General features: G+C 42.2%; 1 protein-coding gene across 1 annotated transcript in view; it reads left to right on the top strand.

The window, feature by feature from the left end:
* CMTM7 (CKLF like MARVEL transmembrane domain containing 7) overlaps window positions 1-16946 on the top strand; it is a 144424-nt gene extending 127478 nt beyond the window's left edge. Inside the window, exon 5 of the mRNA XM_085630580.1 lies at window positions 16631-16946. Coding sequence (XP_085486706.1) covers window positions 16631-16644 — 14 coding nt within the window. The 3' untranslated portion in view covers window positions 16645-16946. The remainder of the gene's footprint in view (window positions 1-16630) is intronic.
* The last annotated feature ends 1364 nt before the right edge of the window (window positions 16947-18310 follow it).

The raw sequence follows: 18310 nt of genomic DNA on the forward strand, positions 1-18310 counted from the left end.
GGAGGCTTAAGAGGCTCAAGGTTTGCTGATGGAAAAGCATGAAAGCACGAACAGCAGGATAAGATAATAGAAAAATACTACAAAATACATATTCTGCAGAAACGCCGAACTCGGTAAGGAGACCAGCAAATCTAAAAAAACAAAAAACAAACGAAAAACAGCATATGGCAAACCCGAAATGGAAGTGCGATAGTGCGACGGAATTGCTGAATGGATACATGCCTGTTGGTACTTGCTGGTGTTCTGGCGGTCTGTGCGACTGGTGCTAATGAAAACCGATGAAAATAACATCGTAATCTTGGCTCTCTGTGTTTTTGTTTGGAGAAACGCTCCCTGAGAAACGCTTAAATTGGCAAAATCACCGGTAAAAACGGCAAGCGGCAGACGGGCTAGAGGCAAGCCTGAAGTGGATGTGAATTACTGGGCAGGAATCGCTGATACATTTTTTGCTTGGCAGTGCTGTCTGCCGCTGTTGCTTGTGGTGCTCTGGCTTTGGCTCTGGTGGCCTATGCAGTTGGAGGTGGCGCTGGGGAGCTGCGGAGCTGGTGAGTGCAGCTGAGAGCATCTGAGTGCAGCTGAATATAACTGAATGCAGGCGACAGTAAGGACTGGCTTTCGGCGCTTGCCGTACACTAGGGTAGCCGAGTGTTTGGCTGCCCAACGACGAGCTCAAGAGAGCCGGCGAGCTGGTCACCACGGTCACTCGGCGGTTAAATTGTATTTACTTCAACGGGATATGGCCCGACCGAAAGCGATGGTCAGGAGTACTCGCGCTACTAATAGAGCACTGGTGAGTACAACTGCGACTCGGGGTAGTAACATGGATACCCAAGGTGTGGAAATACAGAGGGCGGACTCTCCCAGCTCGGCTTTTGGACTGGGGAAGGTGGGAAAACCTGTGCTGCAATTCTTGCAATCAAAGAAGTCAAGGGATTTGTTCTCTCCCGATATTGTGGCGGAAGCGGATACTCTCAACAATGGCAAAATATTAGTAGATATGGTGAATCAGGCAATCGGGGTGCAACACAGTAGTATTACTTCTATTTTTTCAGGGCACACTGTTTCAAATAACTTGCAGGCATCACCTCAGATACTTCCTCAGTCTCCGTCTCAACCTCAGCCTAAGGAAGTCTCAGATAATGAGAGGGTCCCGGATTTGGATAAGGGCTTGATTGAAGTGGGGGCTGAGCAGGGGAGTCCTCATCAGCCCTGCTGAATCAGCGACTGCTCAGGATCCCCCGAGAACTCCGGGGGCGTTCAAGTTTGTCAACCGCGGAGAGGATGAGACAGCAATGCAGCCTAGAATATCTAAGTCTGGTCAGAGTAATCCTGAGACGATTGGTAGCCTTGGAAATCTGGGTAAAATTGGGACCCCTAAAAGCCCTAGTACTCCTGTAACTGCGACTGTGCCTAATGAACTGATATTGCGCGATTTGAGTTTCTCGTCTTCGGCATCTGTTATCGACACTGACCAAGAACAGAGCCAGACTAAGACCCCCTTTGTGTCGCAGCATGAAGTCATAGTTGGCCAACAAAAGAAAACTCCAGCAGCAGTAATTGTTAAAAAGAAACATCAAAGGCAGAATCAAAAACTGAAAGTCGTGAAGGAGCTGAAAAAAGCTTTTGGGGGTCTAGATCAGGCAATAGGAGATGAGATGGCAAAACAATGGAAAAAGGAAGCTACAGTGGATAACTCAATTTGGCGATGGGTACAAGCAAAAGGTGGGGTCAAAAACACGGTATCAAGACTATCAGAGACTGACATGATCGATGAAGCTAGCGGAGGAACGGGGCTGGTGGCTGACGGCCCCGGGGACCTAGGATCTGGCCCTGGGTCAGCTACGATGATGTCGCCGGGAGAAACGAGCATGCAGCAACTATCTGGCGATCTGGAAAGTAAAGAGGAGCAAGGAATTAAGCTAAGATGCTCTCGTTGATTCTCCAGAATCTTAAAGAACAAAGAGAAGAGACTAGAGAGCTCTTCGCCCAGGTCCGATTGGACACCCAGGACATTCAGCAGTCTCTAAAAGAAGTTACTACTAAAGTAGGATCACTGGCCGGTGAGATTGCTGAACTCCAACAGCGAGTGGCAGACACGGAAGAAACAGCTACGAAAACGGCTAGCATAACTGAGAAACACGATCACGTCTTGGCTACGATGCAATTTAAGCTAGAAGATTTGAAGAACAGGCAGCGGAGACAGAATTTGAAGATGTTTGGCATTCCAGAAGGACAAGAGGGCACAGACCCCAGAACATTTATAGTGCAAACACTGCAGAAACTGTGTCCGGACTTTAGTGACTGGGATTGGGATTGCCAGATCCAAAGGGCTCATAGGGTGCCAATGGTCCAAAAGAAACAAGACAGCCGGTATCCTAGACCTTTTTTTATTTATTTTGGCAATTTCTTATTGAGGCAGGCTGTTTATTTAAAAGCTGGCCCAAGGTCGCCGATGTCTGTTGATGGTAACTCAATTTTTTTTCGTTCTGATTACTGTAAGGTAACAATGGATAGAAGATGGCAGCTTAGGCAATTGATCGATCCAATGAAAGCTGCTGGAGTGCAGGCATGTCTGCAAGAGCCGGCTCGACTAAAAGTAATTCGTGGGGGTCAATCTTATATGTTTCTTTCAGAAACTGAGGCAAAAAGGCGCAATGTGGATGGCAGAAAGAGGGGACAGGTTAAAAACGTGAAAAGGTATATCTCTCTAAAGTAAAATTCTTGCTTCTTTCTTTATGCGAGAGTAGAATTTATTAGTGGTAAGCAGCAGAAGTTACTACATTAATGTATTTTTATTCATTTTGGTCTCTGTAAGGAAGGGATTTATTGTGGTATATGACAAAAATATTTCACTTATGCTTTCCTCTGTTTCATGACTTGCTTTTTCTCGTGCTGAATAACATGGAGACTAGAAGCCTTTGGAACCTCTGTGACCTGGTCTCTTAGTGGGCTGCCAAAGTCAACGGCAGCTCTGAGAAAGGGGATGATTCCTCCTTCTAGATGCTGGGGGAGGGGGAAGGTTCAATCTCTAGTAGAGATTGGGGGAGAGGGAGGGATGGGAGGGAAGAGAGTGAGTCAGGGGGGAGACAGGAGGTGGGGCAAAAAAATAAAAAAAACATGAGAATATCACAAAATAAGGGGATAAAGGTCAGGATGGTTACAGATTTTAGGGAAGAAAGCAGAAGATCATTAGCGAGATGGAATGCGTGAAATGTATAGCCTGGAATGTGGCAGGTCTGAATAGTAGGAATAAGAGACGGCTAGTCTCAGAAGAACTCAAGATGTATAGCCCACAGATCGTGTTGCTATCAGAAACACATATTTCCTACAAAGACAGAGGCTTACTAAAGCAACTAGGATATGAGGTAGTCGCCAGCTCTGATCAAAGCTCCTCAATACGTGGAGTCGCTATTTTAAAACATAAGCGATTCAGAGCTGATGTTGGTAAAACTCTCACAGATAAAGCGGGCAGATGGGCCATAGCACAGATAGGGATAGAAGGCTGTAAATATGTTTTTTGTGTATTGTATGGCCCAAATGTAGATGACCCTCTAGTTATAGACCGGGTAAACATAGAGCTGCTAAACTGGGAAGGGGAACGGGTGGTAATGGGGGATTTTAACTGCACCATGAACTATGAGATTGATACTACTAGACGATGGGCTTTTCAGAGGATGCGGAAGATTCGTGCCGCAATCAAAGAACTAGGCCGATTACATGCTATAAGGGATGCGTGGCGAGCAATACATCCAAACGTGGCAGGCTATACTTATTATTCGGCCGCACATAAATTATGTTCTCGAATAGACATGGCCTGGGTCTCTGATAAAATCTTAGAATCAAGTACAATGGAGATCTGCCCATGGGTCACTTCTGATCACAACCCCATTCTTCTGTCCTTTAATTTGTATGGGGAGAGAAGAAGACCTAGGCCTTTCTCTTTTGCTAGATATTTATTGTTAGACAAGGATTTCATATTCCAGATTAGGAGATATCTGAAGGAATTCCTCGAAATAAACACCGATTCAGCCTCGCCTACTGTAGTTTGGGATGCTTGCAAGGCCAGTATAAGAGGATTCTCTCAGCAATTTATCTGGACACAGAACAGCGAGCATAAGAAAGAAACAGAAAAGACTATTGCAAATATTCTTACAGTAGAGAATCAACAAGCAGAGGACTTTAAAGAGGTCTCCCAAAGGACCTGGTATATATTTTAATTGATTTAAAATCTGCACTGAAAAAGATATTAAGGGAAAAAAATATAGTTAACTTAAATAAATACCGGTTATCCCAATTTGAGAGCGGGGAAAAAATAGGGAAGGTCCTGGCATATAAGGTGGCAGACGATAAGGCTAAGACTGTTATAAAGTCGATCAGAGGGTCTAACAATGCTGTTTATGAGCACCCAAATCAGATATTAGAACAATTTGCTAAGTATTATAAAGAACTGTACACTCCGGAGAATCGACCAGAATTGGACGATATATGTAGCTATTTACAAACTAACTTAATGAGAAATATGGGGGAAGAAATATCAGATTCATTAACAGCTGATATTACGACGATGGAAATTAAATCGGCTATTGCTGCTTTGCCGTCTGGCAAAGCATCAGGAGAAGACTCTATACAACTCGAATTATATAAGATTTGTATGGACGAATTACTCCCACTTTATAGCCAAGTAATTGGATCTATCAGAGCAGGAGGAAAGGTCCCTGATTCATGGAACATTACACAGATTGTTTTCTTCTTAAAAAAAAAAAAAAAAAAAAAAACAGCGGAAGAATGTGGGTCATATAGACCAATATCGCTTATAAATACCGACCCAAATTTTTTTGCTAAAATCCTGGCGACCCGTCTTGCTCCGTTAATGCCTGGCTTAGTTTCTCCCCAACAACATGGGTTCATCTTTCAAAGGGATACAACGGCTCATGTAAATATGGCCATACACGCATTCGATGTTGCAAAGACAAAGTCGACCCCGCTCTGTATGATTTTATTAGATGCTGAAAAAGCTTTCGACCGAGTGGGGTGGGACTTTCTCTGGGCTACACTATTAGCATTCGGTATCAAAGGTAAATTTTTGCAATGGGTCCAGGCTCTATATGATCATCCTAGTGCCAAAATGATATATGCTGGTTTACAATCTTCTACTTTTTAAATCTCACGTGGCACTCGTCAGGGGTGCCCTCTATCACCTTCACCATTACTGTTTGCACTGTCGATAGAGCCATTAATCCTGACTTTGCAAAACCAGTCTCGAATAAAGCCTTTCACATTTGGGATGAATACTCTTAAAGTCACGGCGTATGCAGACGACATCGCAGTGGACATTGATGAAGCACTGAAGGGGATAGTTGAGGAGGCAAAGAGGTTCGGGGCCATTTCCGGCTACAGACTAAATACTAATAAAACTCAAGTTTTGCTGAACTATAAATCCCCAGCTCCAGTGTTAGGAGCATGCAGTGTTACCTACTTAGGGGTTAGAGTGTCTGACAAAATAGACAAGATAGTTGCATTAAATTACGAGGTGCTCCTGAAAGAAGTAACTAAATCACTTAAAAAGTGGCATAAATTGCCTATGGGTATCATCGGGCGAATAAATATAGTAAAAATGAAGATTTTGCCCAAAATCCTCTATCTGTTCCGGTCTATCCCCTTACGCGTGAATAATACTTTCTTTAAACGCTTAGATGGGATTCTTAGCAGTTTTATCTGGGGCTACAAGAAGGCTTGTCGAGCAATTGATTTACTAAAGTTCCCATTCAATCAGGGGGTGCTTGATTTTCCTGATTTTAAACTATACTTCTGGGCAGCTTTTCTTGGTCGTCTTCGCAGTTTAATAAATCCCATGAACAACATTTTCTTTCACAAATTTATGCTAGGGGAGAACTATAATATGTTTCTTTTTAGAATCAATGACCCAAATTACTACAAAAGGGTCAAATTCAAGACCGCACGTGACATTGTAACCATCTGGCGGGCGATTCTCTCTAAATGCAATACAATGTTCTATCATGTTAAACTTCCCTTGTGGGATAACCCCGGCTTCCCAGAAATTTCCCACGATGAGGTGGGAAAGCGGTGGGCTAGTTCTGGCATTAAACATCTAGGGGATTTGTATGATTACAATGGGTTCATCACATTTGAAATACTAAAAATCTTATATAAACTTCCAGAAAGTATGCTGTTCAAATATTATCAGATTCGAGATTATTTTATACGTAATCTGAAGCTGACAAATGTTATGGATTCTGATATATGGAATTGCTTTTATGCAGTAAATGATAAGTCACTGATTAGTATAGGGTATAAAAGCTTTAACACCTATAAAGAGGACGACTGCACCAGACTAGCTGATCGCTGGAGCCAAAGTATGGGGACAATGATCTCTGCTAATACTATTTCGCTTGCTCTCAGCAGTATCAACAGGTCTGTGCACTCATCTAACTTGAGGCTGCAGCAGCATAGAACTATATGCTTATTATACTACACACCTGAAAGAATATCGAACTGGTCATGTAATAATCCAGCTAGCGATCGGACAAAGTGTCCAAAATGCAATCTACTGGCAGCCGACTTAAAACATATGTTCTTTTTATGCCCTGAGCTAACAGAATACTGGCAGAAGGTTGCTCAAATACTGTCCCAGAAACTAGGGAGACCTATAACGCTTTCAATAATAGATATGATGATGAGCGGGCAAAATATGAAATCTAGCCAGAATCATCTAATTACCATCTTATTAGTATGTGCTAGGCTGATAATTGCCCGGGTTTGGATATCACAGGGTGCTCCATCAGCTATGGAATGGTGGGGCTTGGTTAGAGAGACGTATGACATGGAATTGGCACTAGCTAAAACGAGGGGGACCCGTTCACTACGTAAATTCAAGAAAATTTGGGGATCATTGTTCTGAAATTTATGGAATATTTTCGTATAAGTAAGATGCTCTTCTGTTTTATAATCCAATTCCCTTTTCGTCTCTGAAAGATGCTATGCTTTGTCATTGTCATTACTATTTATTGTGTATAAATTTTCTCATGTTGGTAAATAAAAATATATTTTTTTTAAAAACTGATAGTACCACAGTAATTGTACAATAGTCCATAAAATAACACTGAATGGTGTCAATACAAGATAAAAACAACAATAAATATGTATGAGTAAGATACGGTAAAAACACCATAAGATCAATACATAAAAAGACAATTCATTATTACAAGTGAAAGGTCGAATAGAGCCCATAATCATTACACTGGTGTATTTTTTAAAGTTGCATTATGTTTGTGCCAAAGTGCCTCTAGGAACTTGCTAATGGGTAAAACAGTTCTGAAAGATAAATCGGTCTGTAATATGTTTAAGGCTACTTGATAACTTGCAATCCCCACTTCCTGACAAATGGGAATGATCCACCTACTGCGGGGGGGATGAATACTCTTGGCTGAAAAAGAGTAGGTGTTTTTTATTTTCATCACCCTGGTTACACATGGGACAGGTCAATGTTGACTGTGTTATGTTCAATTTATGGGTAAATGATCTTGCAGGTAGTGTCCCCAGAGGAAACCATAAAGGCTTTTAGGAAAAGCGAAAGGTATAAAGTCGAGGTATTCCTAAAAAAAGTGTAAACATTTCAAATAAAAAAATTTGTTGGTCAAAGATCCTACAGAACGTCTACTTGTTATACCTTCATTGCTATAAGCCCAATGAGTGGTTTTTAGTAGGCTAATATCAATTTTCTTTAATTTGGTAGGATCAGCCCAAAATCTATGGAGCCCTAGTTCTTCCATCCAGGAGGTCACGTGTAATTCATGGGAGCAAACTAGCACCTGATAGATTAAGAACATCATTCAATGAATCCCGATAATCAGCAAGCTCTGGTGTACACCAAAGACTGACCCAGTGAACCAATATTTTCATGGCAAACAAATCAATTACTCTTTTTAATCCCAATTCTAGATAGAGTGGAATAAGAGGTGTACTATTAGGGAGATATAGTGCTTTCCTAACAAATCTGTTCCCTGCCAATGCCAGGGGCTGGGCATCAACATAACCCCAGACTTCAGCCCCGTAGAGAGCAGCCCTTTGTGCCATGGCCCAATAAATCTCCAGAACTGGCGATACTGCATGGGACTCCGTTCTCTTTTGCGTCCTCAAAATGACATTTGACCTGTGCTCGATAAGGAGTTTACTTTTCGTAATCTGGTCTTGCCATTTAAAACTGTCCACAAATCGAATTCCTAGGTAATCAAAATTGTCAATCCTCTTGAGGACCTCATTACTGACCCGAATAGTTTTTACCTTTCCTGACCCCCTCACCCAATATCATAAATTTAATTTTATTTACATTTAGCTTGAGACCCCTTTCATTACAAATGCATACACAATGTGTTTACCAGGGTCTGAAGACCCATGGGAGACTTTGAAATGAGTAATGACTCATCAGCAAATGATAAAATCGGTACCTTCCTATTATTCAGCATTGGGGAGTCATTTACACTATTTTACAAACCTTTTACTACATCATTTAAGTAGAGAGAGAACAAAGTGGGGGCAAGTACGCAGCCTTGCCTAACTCCACGTTCAATTGGAATGCGTTCTATTAATTCACCACTCGGACCCCAGTGTACTTGAGAAAAATTATTCTCATGTAGTTTACTCAGTAGATGTACAAGGTTGCTGGGGAACTGCCACAAATTGGAACAGGAAATAAGGTTAGAGGCAGCTCTAAGATCAAATTTTTCCAGTGTAATAATGAAAATCTAAAAATCTGGTCTGTAGTACTGATTTTCTTTTTTTTATCTAAAACCGGCTTTGAAGGGAGACCGTATTTGATTTTCGTCCATCCAGTCCATTAGTTTATTCAGGATTTGGCGACTAAAATCTTTTGGGCATTATCTAACAGGCTTATAGGACTATAATTAGCTGGATTGCTAGTGTCTCCCTTCTTAAATATTGTTGTTATCTCGGCCCCCCTCCATGATTCAGGGGCAGCTTCCCCAGCCGTGATGGCATTCGATCATAAATAAACAGGTTGACCAGATAAGCAGCTTGGTCTTAAAAAGGTCACTTGCGATCTTGTCAGGTCCAGGTGCCTTAGCTTATTTAAGAGAATTTATTGCATTATTTGTCTCTTCAAGACTAAACAAAATAGGAGTATTATATGACTTTTGCTCTGTAGGGTGTGTTGGTATATCTTCAATTATACGTACAGCACTAGCTGGATTATCGGGTTTTCTTAGCGAGTAAAGTGATGATAAATGGGCCACCCATTTTTCAGGGGATATGTTAAAACTAGGGTACTTTACACTTCCATGGTTGTTCTGTGCTACTAGTTTCCAAAATGATCTACTGTCCTTGGTTTAAGTAGCTACAAGTAAGTCCTGCCAAGAATTGTCTTCCCAATGTCTTTTAGCCTGTCTAAGTTGGGATTTGTAGATACGTCTGGCAGTACAAATTTTGCCTCTATCCCCCTCAATAATTGCCAACTTTAATTGATTCTTCATTATTTTACATGCAGAATAAAACCATACATAAAGTGTGTAGTATTGGTAACAGTCACCTCTTGATAGAAGATCTTTTGAAGTTCACCAAACAACTGATTATGAACTGTTAAAATTTGTATTCTCGCTGGATCTATCCCCTCATAATGATCTAAGGGGGCAACAAACTGTTTATAAAGTTCTGAATATATTTCTGGGTTTGACATGACTTTGGGCCATTTAACAGAGCGACGATTGTTGGTTACTGCTGGTGCGGAGACAACCGTGTGCAGGGCAGCATACCCTTGTACCAAAGGCTCTCCAATGAATGTCACCTCGAGGGAATTGTGATCGCTGTCAGACCTTACATTAATTTCCATATCGGCCAGTAAAAGCCACAGTGTAATTGATTATGTATTAATTGATGTTAGACTAACAGATAGTCCCCTCTTAAATGTTGGTGCACGCAGAGAGTCGGAGGTAGTATTACCGTTACGGGCTCTCAAACCTCTACTAGTAGTCAACGAGACTATTTGTAGTGCACAAGAAGTAAAATGTTTCCTTGGGGGCACGATCAGTTTTGGGATTCCCCAGTGCTCATCTGTTAAAAAGGAGCAGGGTTCAAATGGGGTGTTAATCTCCTGCCCCTATTATTCTCTTATCAGGGGGTAAGTCATCCAGTATGGCATCTAGCACTGCTAAAATAGTGGATGTGTCATTGGGCTTAACGGATCTAACATAGATATTAAATAATGCCAGAGAGAGACCAGAGGGTAGGGTAACCAGAGCCCCCATTAAGTCTGGACAATCTTTTTCCAAGGGACTTAAGTGCTAAGGCGGCCATTCTTTCCCAATGTTAAAAGCCCACCACTAGCTCTGCCAAAATGCAGTGCAGGTTTAGCGTCTACACTAAGGGATGTAAACCCATCTATGTAGACACAAACTCTGTAGCCCATGTCTCCTGTAGCAGACACACATCAAAGTCCATAATGTACCTTAACCATCCTGGTCACATAATTTCGCATTTAAACCAGCTAGGTTCCAAGATAGTAAATTTAAACAGGGGGAAGGTAACCGAGCCATCAACATTATTAGTGTTGGATTTAGACCCTGAGAGGCTTTGTGGACTTGTAGGTTTATCTGGGGATCCTAGGTTATTACAGTCATCCTTATAATGTATTTCAGGTGAACTTTGGGCCCCGTCTTGCAAAACATCCTTATTATGACTAATACCTGGGGGGGGCGGGGGGGAGACACTTGTTCGTCTATAGAAGTAGTACCCCAGTTAATCATTACGTCACCCGTTACCACGGATCTCATTCGACCTGTACTCTTGCATGGATACATCTACCATATATTATGCAGTCAATCTGGCGCGTTCATGGGAGATAACAGAGCAGGAGAACGAGAAATAGAAACGTTAAAAACATTAGTTGCTTGGGCAAAGCCATCGTTTTGCTGACCCATCAAATCCCTCTATAGTGGGAAGAATGCTTTTAATTGTATTCCTGTTTGTTTTTTCCCAACACAATCACAGGTATGTAGTTCAAAATTAATTAGGTTTTCAACCAAAAATTTGGAACATAGGACAACATGAATGTGATCATAATGTGAAGATGGAGTTGAGCGCCCTTTTGCAAATACAATATCAAATCTAATTATAGATGGGCAGTTCCGCTCATGTCTTAACCAATAGATCACCTTATTAATCAGTGCCTCAGTATCCTCCCAAAAACCTGTGTTCAGTTTAGGAACCCTCACCATACATATGGACCTATTAGATTTCTGTTTTTTCCTAGAAAATTGAAGATCAGATTTCAGGGAAAAGCTCCTTCTAGGTGGATAGGGAGCAGGACCGGTAGACCTAGTGTGAGGAAAGGAAAACCCATGAGAGACAGAATGATGCGGTAGTCTTCTGGCGGGAAACTTACTCTCTGTCATCGGAAGCGTAACCCACTGGGACAATGGGGGATTTGCAAAAACAGGGTCGGGAATTACACCTGAGTGAGGAACTTTCCTATGACAATTCTGACTCAGACATTGGATAAGCGTTGGTATTAAGGGTACTGGAAACAATGATGCCATCAGTGGAGCATTTATCAGTACCCCTTGTAGTGGGTAGCAACTTTGTATCCCTGTCCACCACAGATGGAGTCTTCCCATTGTGCGACTTCTCAAGGCACCTACATCTACAGCTACAACTAAACGAAAACTCCGTTTTAAGGTCCATTACATTAGATGATAGTAACTCAAGTTGAATGCAAATCTCGTTCATTTGACTGTGCAGCAATTCATTATCCACTAGATTGTTCATCATAGCTGACGGGACACTTTGTGTTCTTGGCAAAGAAACAGTAGAAGGAATGTCCGTGTGGCGGAGCTTCCGGGAGTGTCAATTCTACCAGATCATCCGTAGGTTGAATAGGATCAAATCGGTTGTGGCAAGGCACATTCGGAATCACTGTAATGGTCGGATGTAAAGAGCATGGGATCTTGTTAGATTGTTCAACATTGTTAGTATCAATGGCTTGGGGCAATGCAGGATCCAGATCAGAAACAAGAGTAGCTTGGCTTCCCGATTCCATTGCACGTGGTGAACAAAGGGCCTCAATCGGGGTCGAAGTAGGAGCTCTAGGGGCACTCGATGCTTTGAACATAGCCGGAATTTTCGCCGTTTTGGTCTTACATCTACAGTTTCATGATGTAAGGAGGTAATCAACCTCACCTATTAATGTGTCAATATCCGCTAATGTGGTTTGATCAAGAGCAGCAACCCCTGTTCTGACCCCTTGTCGAACTGGACCTGATCTCTTTGATTTCTTTGTGTTGTGATCGATTCGCAATGTCCCCTGCCTTACGCTTTCCCATTATTGGCCTCAGACAACCTACAACCAGATTACAATTGGCACAATCGTAATGCACAGTACCGTAGGAAATACTCTCAGTCCTCGCGGCTCGATTGTCAGAGGGGTGACCCAGCCCAGCCTCTTCTGGGCTCTGACGGGCCTGCCCTTAGCCCGGGCGTGGCCCCGACATGCCCGCACGCGCCCTCTGTGATTTATAAAGTGCCTCCTGGCCGGCGGCTCTTAATGCACAATTCTCCCCATTCTCTCACAAGCAACACACAGCAATTTCAAAGGAGTGTACCTTCATCACCAATATTCCCTCAACCAGCCATCATTGATTCCCTCTACTTCATTCATCGATTACCATTCCATTCCTCATCCCATTAAACATTCACATTGTGGCCATCTATCACCTGGCAGGAAAATTTGATGCCAATAAATGACCTCCAGAAGAGAAGAATTCAAGTCAAAACTATAAGGGTTTATTCCACGTTCAGTTTATTACATAAGACAAAAGCAGTTTGTTAAATCATAGGGAATCAGCAATCCTAAAGTCAATGTAAATCAAATTGTGCAAGAAGATTAGCACAAGGTTGACCTCTAAAGCAAGCAGTTAACTAGGACCAAAATATAGTTCCGTAGAGGATTGACATTAGATTTTCCAGAAAGGCAATGGCTCTGGGGCTAGGTCTTAATCAAATGGCAGACTGACTGAGATTCTGCACAGTTAGGAAAGTAAGCAAATACCAAGTATGAATCAGTAGACAGGCTAACAAGAGTGTGTTCTCTAAGCAAATGCAAAAAGCTCTAGGCCCATCTCCCATAATCTTCATCTTTTATAGGATTTTAGGCATACACTCAGTATGGTCTGACTAGTCATAATGGGTCTGGATTAACAAAGAAGCATTCACGTAAACCAATCATTATTCAAATACAAAAGATACAGCTAGTAAACACCTACTTTGCTTCATATTAATAAAGATAAGTTTGTAGGAAATGAAGATGACATGTATATAATACTGAAAAACAATACACCAGGGGTCTCCAAAGGTTTCTTGATTGTGTTAGTGGTCACCCCATACAAGGTTATCAGCGGTGATCGCCTCACTGCATCATGCAGAGTTGCTAGCACTAAAGAAAAAGTTTTTTTCAACTTGGAATGCCTCTACATGGGTAATACATGGCAGCCATAGTTGGAACGAGGGTAATATTGCATGATTTATCACTCAAATATCCGCCTTTAATATATTTTGAAAATCCATTTTCCTCAAAACATCAGCTTGAGTTCTGCAAATGCACACATTTTCATTTCGAAGACGCACCTTTCAGTTTTGGGATGCATATATTAATTCAGCTAACCAAACGCTTATATTTTAATACAGTAACCAGCGCAATGAACAAGGTTTTCTCTTTTGCTGATTTGCTGAAATGGAAAAGCACACAGAGAAACGCATGCATGTGGAGAATGCTCGTACGCATAAAATAAAAGTGCACTTTCTTTGTGCAAATGTGAAATGATGTCAGTGCAAGCTGGTTAAAGCCTCGTCAGGCTAACTTAAACACACCAAAATTAAGAATTATTTCCTTTATTATTAAAAACATTTCCAAGGGGCTGCAGTGCAGACTGTCAAGTAGCAGATATGGACATAAGAAGTCCTGTTCAAATGTGTTGTTGACCTTGCTGTTACAAAGATATTAAATTCACATGAAAATGCGCACGTTAAGATAACAAAGTCCTTTCACAGAAGCTCCTAAAACACATAGGGGTTCAGGCAAATACATATTGAGGCATTGCAGAGAAGTACTTAGGATTCATAAGAGAAGAAACAGACAAAAAACAATTTAAAGACATGCTATATTCTTCCCCTCCTTAAACCACTTAAAATATAGTGCACAAGTGCATTGTTTCTGTCTGTTTTATTGCGAAATAAACCCCGAGAGAAACCACTTTCTCCCATCCCACACCTTCTACATAAGTTGTACAATAGTGTAAAGATAAGCCTGAAATGCATAGGTATGTGTACGTCATATCATACTAGCTGTCGGTGCATGATGTCAAAACATGCAGTCCACCTTTGCCCTCCAGGGCAGTCTTTAAACCTGGTGCAGCCGTCACATACCACACAACTCTGCACCAACTCAGAAACCAGTCCCATGGGCTTTGTTGTTCATTATTTCCTATTATTGGATTGGATTGGGATTTGTAGAACGTGTTCTTACTCAAGTGCTAATACTGCAACAGTAAGACTATTTGTGAGGGATCCTGTTATCTTGTGGAGTTTCCATTTTTGGGCAGTGTCGCCCCTTTTTGAATTCAGTGCATAATAATGATAATATCGAGAGAGGGAGAGCAGGCATGCCAGCATTTGGGAAAACGGTGGAAGGAGATCTAGGGGAAATGAGGGAAATCAATGTGATATGTATTGAGTGAGAGGATGAAATCAAGCCAATTTGAGTGAGCGCTGCATGTGTGGTTTGTATATTACCACCCACCCTTGTTCTCTGTACCTGCCATCCTAAGCCTTTTGGACAGGTTGCCACTTCACATCATTTTGAACAATGAGCCTGTATGTCCTGTCTCTACTCCAGCAAATTGAAAGATGTTTCCCCCACCCAATACACAACGAGGTTAGACATATTTACATCGGAAGTGTTGTTGTGGTAACCTACCAAATTAGCCCAAGTGACTGATTCTATAAGATTCACTCTTTGGAGGGATGTGAAACCCTCTCCCATTGTTGTGGCAAGCTTCATCACCGAGAGGTCCCTCCTCGTCCCAGACCTTGGTGATGTCTGAAGCTGGCGCGCTCTGATTGGGAGTTCTTGGCCTACTCTTGTTGGCAACGCAGTGTACAGTGAGTAGCAGGAGCTGTTGCCCTGTGCTTTTAGTGGGAGCTTTGAGACTAAAATGTCCTTGAGAGAGACTAATACCCTATTTATTGGTGTTTCCCTTCAACCAAGTTAAAATAGAAGGTTGTTTACGGCCGTCTAAGCCTACTTTGTTGCCCTTCTTGAGTCTAAGGCACGTCAACAGGACAGTGCTGAATACCTTACCAACTACCTTCTTTGTACAGATGTGTAGGAAGGTTATTTTATTAACTAGGTAAATTTCACCGCAGTAAATTACTTATCATTGCTCCAGTGGACTTTGCTCACATTGGAAAATATTTGTGAAGAGTATTGTAGAACAGACACACAATTTGCCAGTTTTCATTTTAATACCTCTTTGTATTTGCGAACTTGTCGGATGCTAACACTTGGCTTCATGCTTGTGTTTTTTTCATATCCATATATTAACACTTTAGATAGTGTGCCCACCATGCACTTTGTAGTAAATGGTAGGAGTATTGACCATGTCTTGGTCATTTACCCACTGTTCTATTACTGTGGTCCAAATGCGGGGGGGGGGGGGGTGGATTAGTTATCTAATTCCGCCTTGTGGCTGAAGAGGTGAACTGCAGAACTCTTTCATGCATATCAATTTTCACCCTAATTGCTCACCTCACTATGAATTAGGTCATGCCTCTACCATAGTCCAGTCATCCAGTCATGTCATCCCTTCTGTTGGGAGCCTCATCCAGCAGTCTGAGGTGGAATGTTCCCAAGATGAGCAGGGATGGTGCTAATTTGCATAAAGCGGGTCTTTGTCTGGAGTGCCATGGTGGGTGAAAAAGTATGGACTGGAATGAGGTTAGAGTGACTGCCAGTGGCTGAGATTAATTCAAGCATTCCATCCATCGCCTACTTGTGTGTTGCATTTCATTCGTAATCCATCACCCACACTAGAACGAGTCCTTGTCCGGGACCACGTTGAAGGGAGGTTTTTAGATAGACCCAAGCTTGCAGTTGTGTAACTGAGATGTAAATATTTGTGTTTGGCCAACAAGGTTCTTTTTCATTCTGCTTCTCTGTTGTACTTCTGCTGTTCTTAACTCTGCAATCGTCTGTGTTGGGTTTGATTCCTAATGGGCGCAAACACTAAAATACGACACCGGTCAGGCTCCATAACCATGTTTTTGCATCCCCAGGCATGTGTATCAGTCATTTTGTGCAGATTAGTTGTCCAAAGTCATATTAATACGTGTGTTCCTAGATTCTAATCTTGCTCACAACAATATGTCAAAGATGCATTCCAAACAATATTTACTTGTTTGTTGCACATCTTGGTAGGGAGGGTGGTTGACAGCACTCAATTACAATCCTCTTTGTGGGTGAATTCTTCCTGAAGCTACAGGCTGAACACTCGTGACCTTATTGTTGTTGTTTGCCAATCACAACTAAAACTCTGTCTCTTTTTCAAAGGTTCTACGGTATGAATATTCCAGATGTGTGCGAGGTGGGCATGCGCATTGGAGGAAGGATGCAAGAAGTGTCGTAGAGGCTTCACAGGACGCCCTTCGGGAGGGACCTGGCATTCTGCAAGCAAAATATGACTATATTATATAGAAAGAGCTACAAAACCAAAGTATTTTGCCAAAAAAACTTAGCTTTGAGAATCAATATGGATACATGGACCACCCACATTTCGTGAAATGTGATTATCTGATTTACAGGAAAGAAGTAGGATGTTTCTAATCGCCTTTGAAGAACTGCTGCCACTGGGAACTAGTGTGATAGCAAAACCAAAAAATATAAGACCGATGCTCTTGTTGACCCTACAGACACATTCTTGGATTGACAACGCGAGCATACCCTCGGAATCACAAGATAAACAGTGAAATGTTTTTAAATACTTCTCACTTTCAACACTTTCCAGTGAAGGGTTCTACCCTTTTCATCTGCTCGCTAAGGTCTCCAAGCAGATTGCTATGGCAAAGCTACTTGGTCTGTGCTAGCCACAACTCTAGAGCTGGGTGACGGGCCCCCAGGGTGCCATAGTGAGCGGAAAAAACAACATCCATGATTCTACTATTCCACGCGCAGTCATGGTTTTCCTTGTTTGCTTCTATGTGTTGCACTTTCAGTATTCTCATGGGGAGACCAGGCAACTCTTTTACCGCCATCTTTAACCGAAGCATACATTTTGTTGTGCACTCAGCCTCTTCCATGCAGGCAACTCAAAAATATGTATATGATGGAAAAGGGAACAAATGTCATGGGCCCTATTTAGTAAGTTCTTCTGCATATCTAGAGATTTCTAGTTTAAACATTTGCAACTGGTGGGTGATGCATTTGGAACTGGGATGGGGTTGTGTAGGTTGAGATGACCACATATATTGTAAGCTGAGGTGGTAGGGCGGCTGAGTAATGAGGATAATTGAGTAGGGTGGATAAGGGGTGAAAGGTGCAGTCTGTGGGGTGGAGAGGCAAGTATTCTGCAAGCAGGGAAAGTAGGGTGGTATCAAACAGTGAACAGAGTAGGTGGGTGGATATCTGCAGAGAACAACAGGTGTATGGTGTTCTCTGTGAACGGGTAAGTGGGTGTAGTCTTAACAAGGTAGTTCTGTGGGCATTGGTGAGGCCAGTAGGGGTTTGGGTACCATAGAGCAGGATAGGTACTCTGAGCAGGGTAATTTGGTCGGTATTGTTGAACATGGTAGGTAGGTGGGTACTTTGCACCTGATTTTCTTCCAGCTACTCTGTGTGGAGTATATGGATGTCTTCTGTGAGCAGCCAAGGTGAAGTAGTGGTGTCCATGCACAAGGTGGTTGGGTTGGTTTTGGAGACTTACGAAGATGGGTGCTACGTGACCTTGGTAAATGGATGAGATTGTCTGTGCGTCGGCTAGGTTTGTGGGTGTTTTTGTGATGAGGTTAGTAGGTGAATATTGAACAGAGCAGTCGAGAGGTACTCTGAGCAGAGCAGCTTGGATAGAGTAATCCAGGAGCACGGTAGTTGGATGGGTATTATTTAACTTACTCTGAGTAGGAGACTTGGATTGATACTCTGAGCAATGTAGATTAAATGGGTAGTGGTGGGTGAAAATGCTAGGTTGTTGGGTATGTTAATGGGTATTCTAGCAGGAAAGCTGGGTGGGTATAC

The sequence above is a fragment of the Triturus cristatus genome, chromosome 10 (genome assembly GCF_964204655.1).
Source record: "Triturus cristatus chromosome 10, aTriCri1.1, whole genome shotgun sequence".
Classification (NCBI taxonomy): Eukaryota; Metazoa; Chordata; class Amphibia; order Caudata; family Salamandridae; genus Triturus; species Triturus cristatus.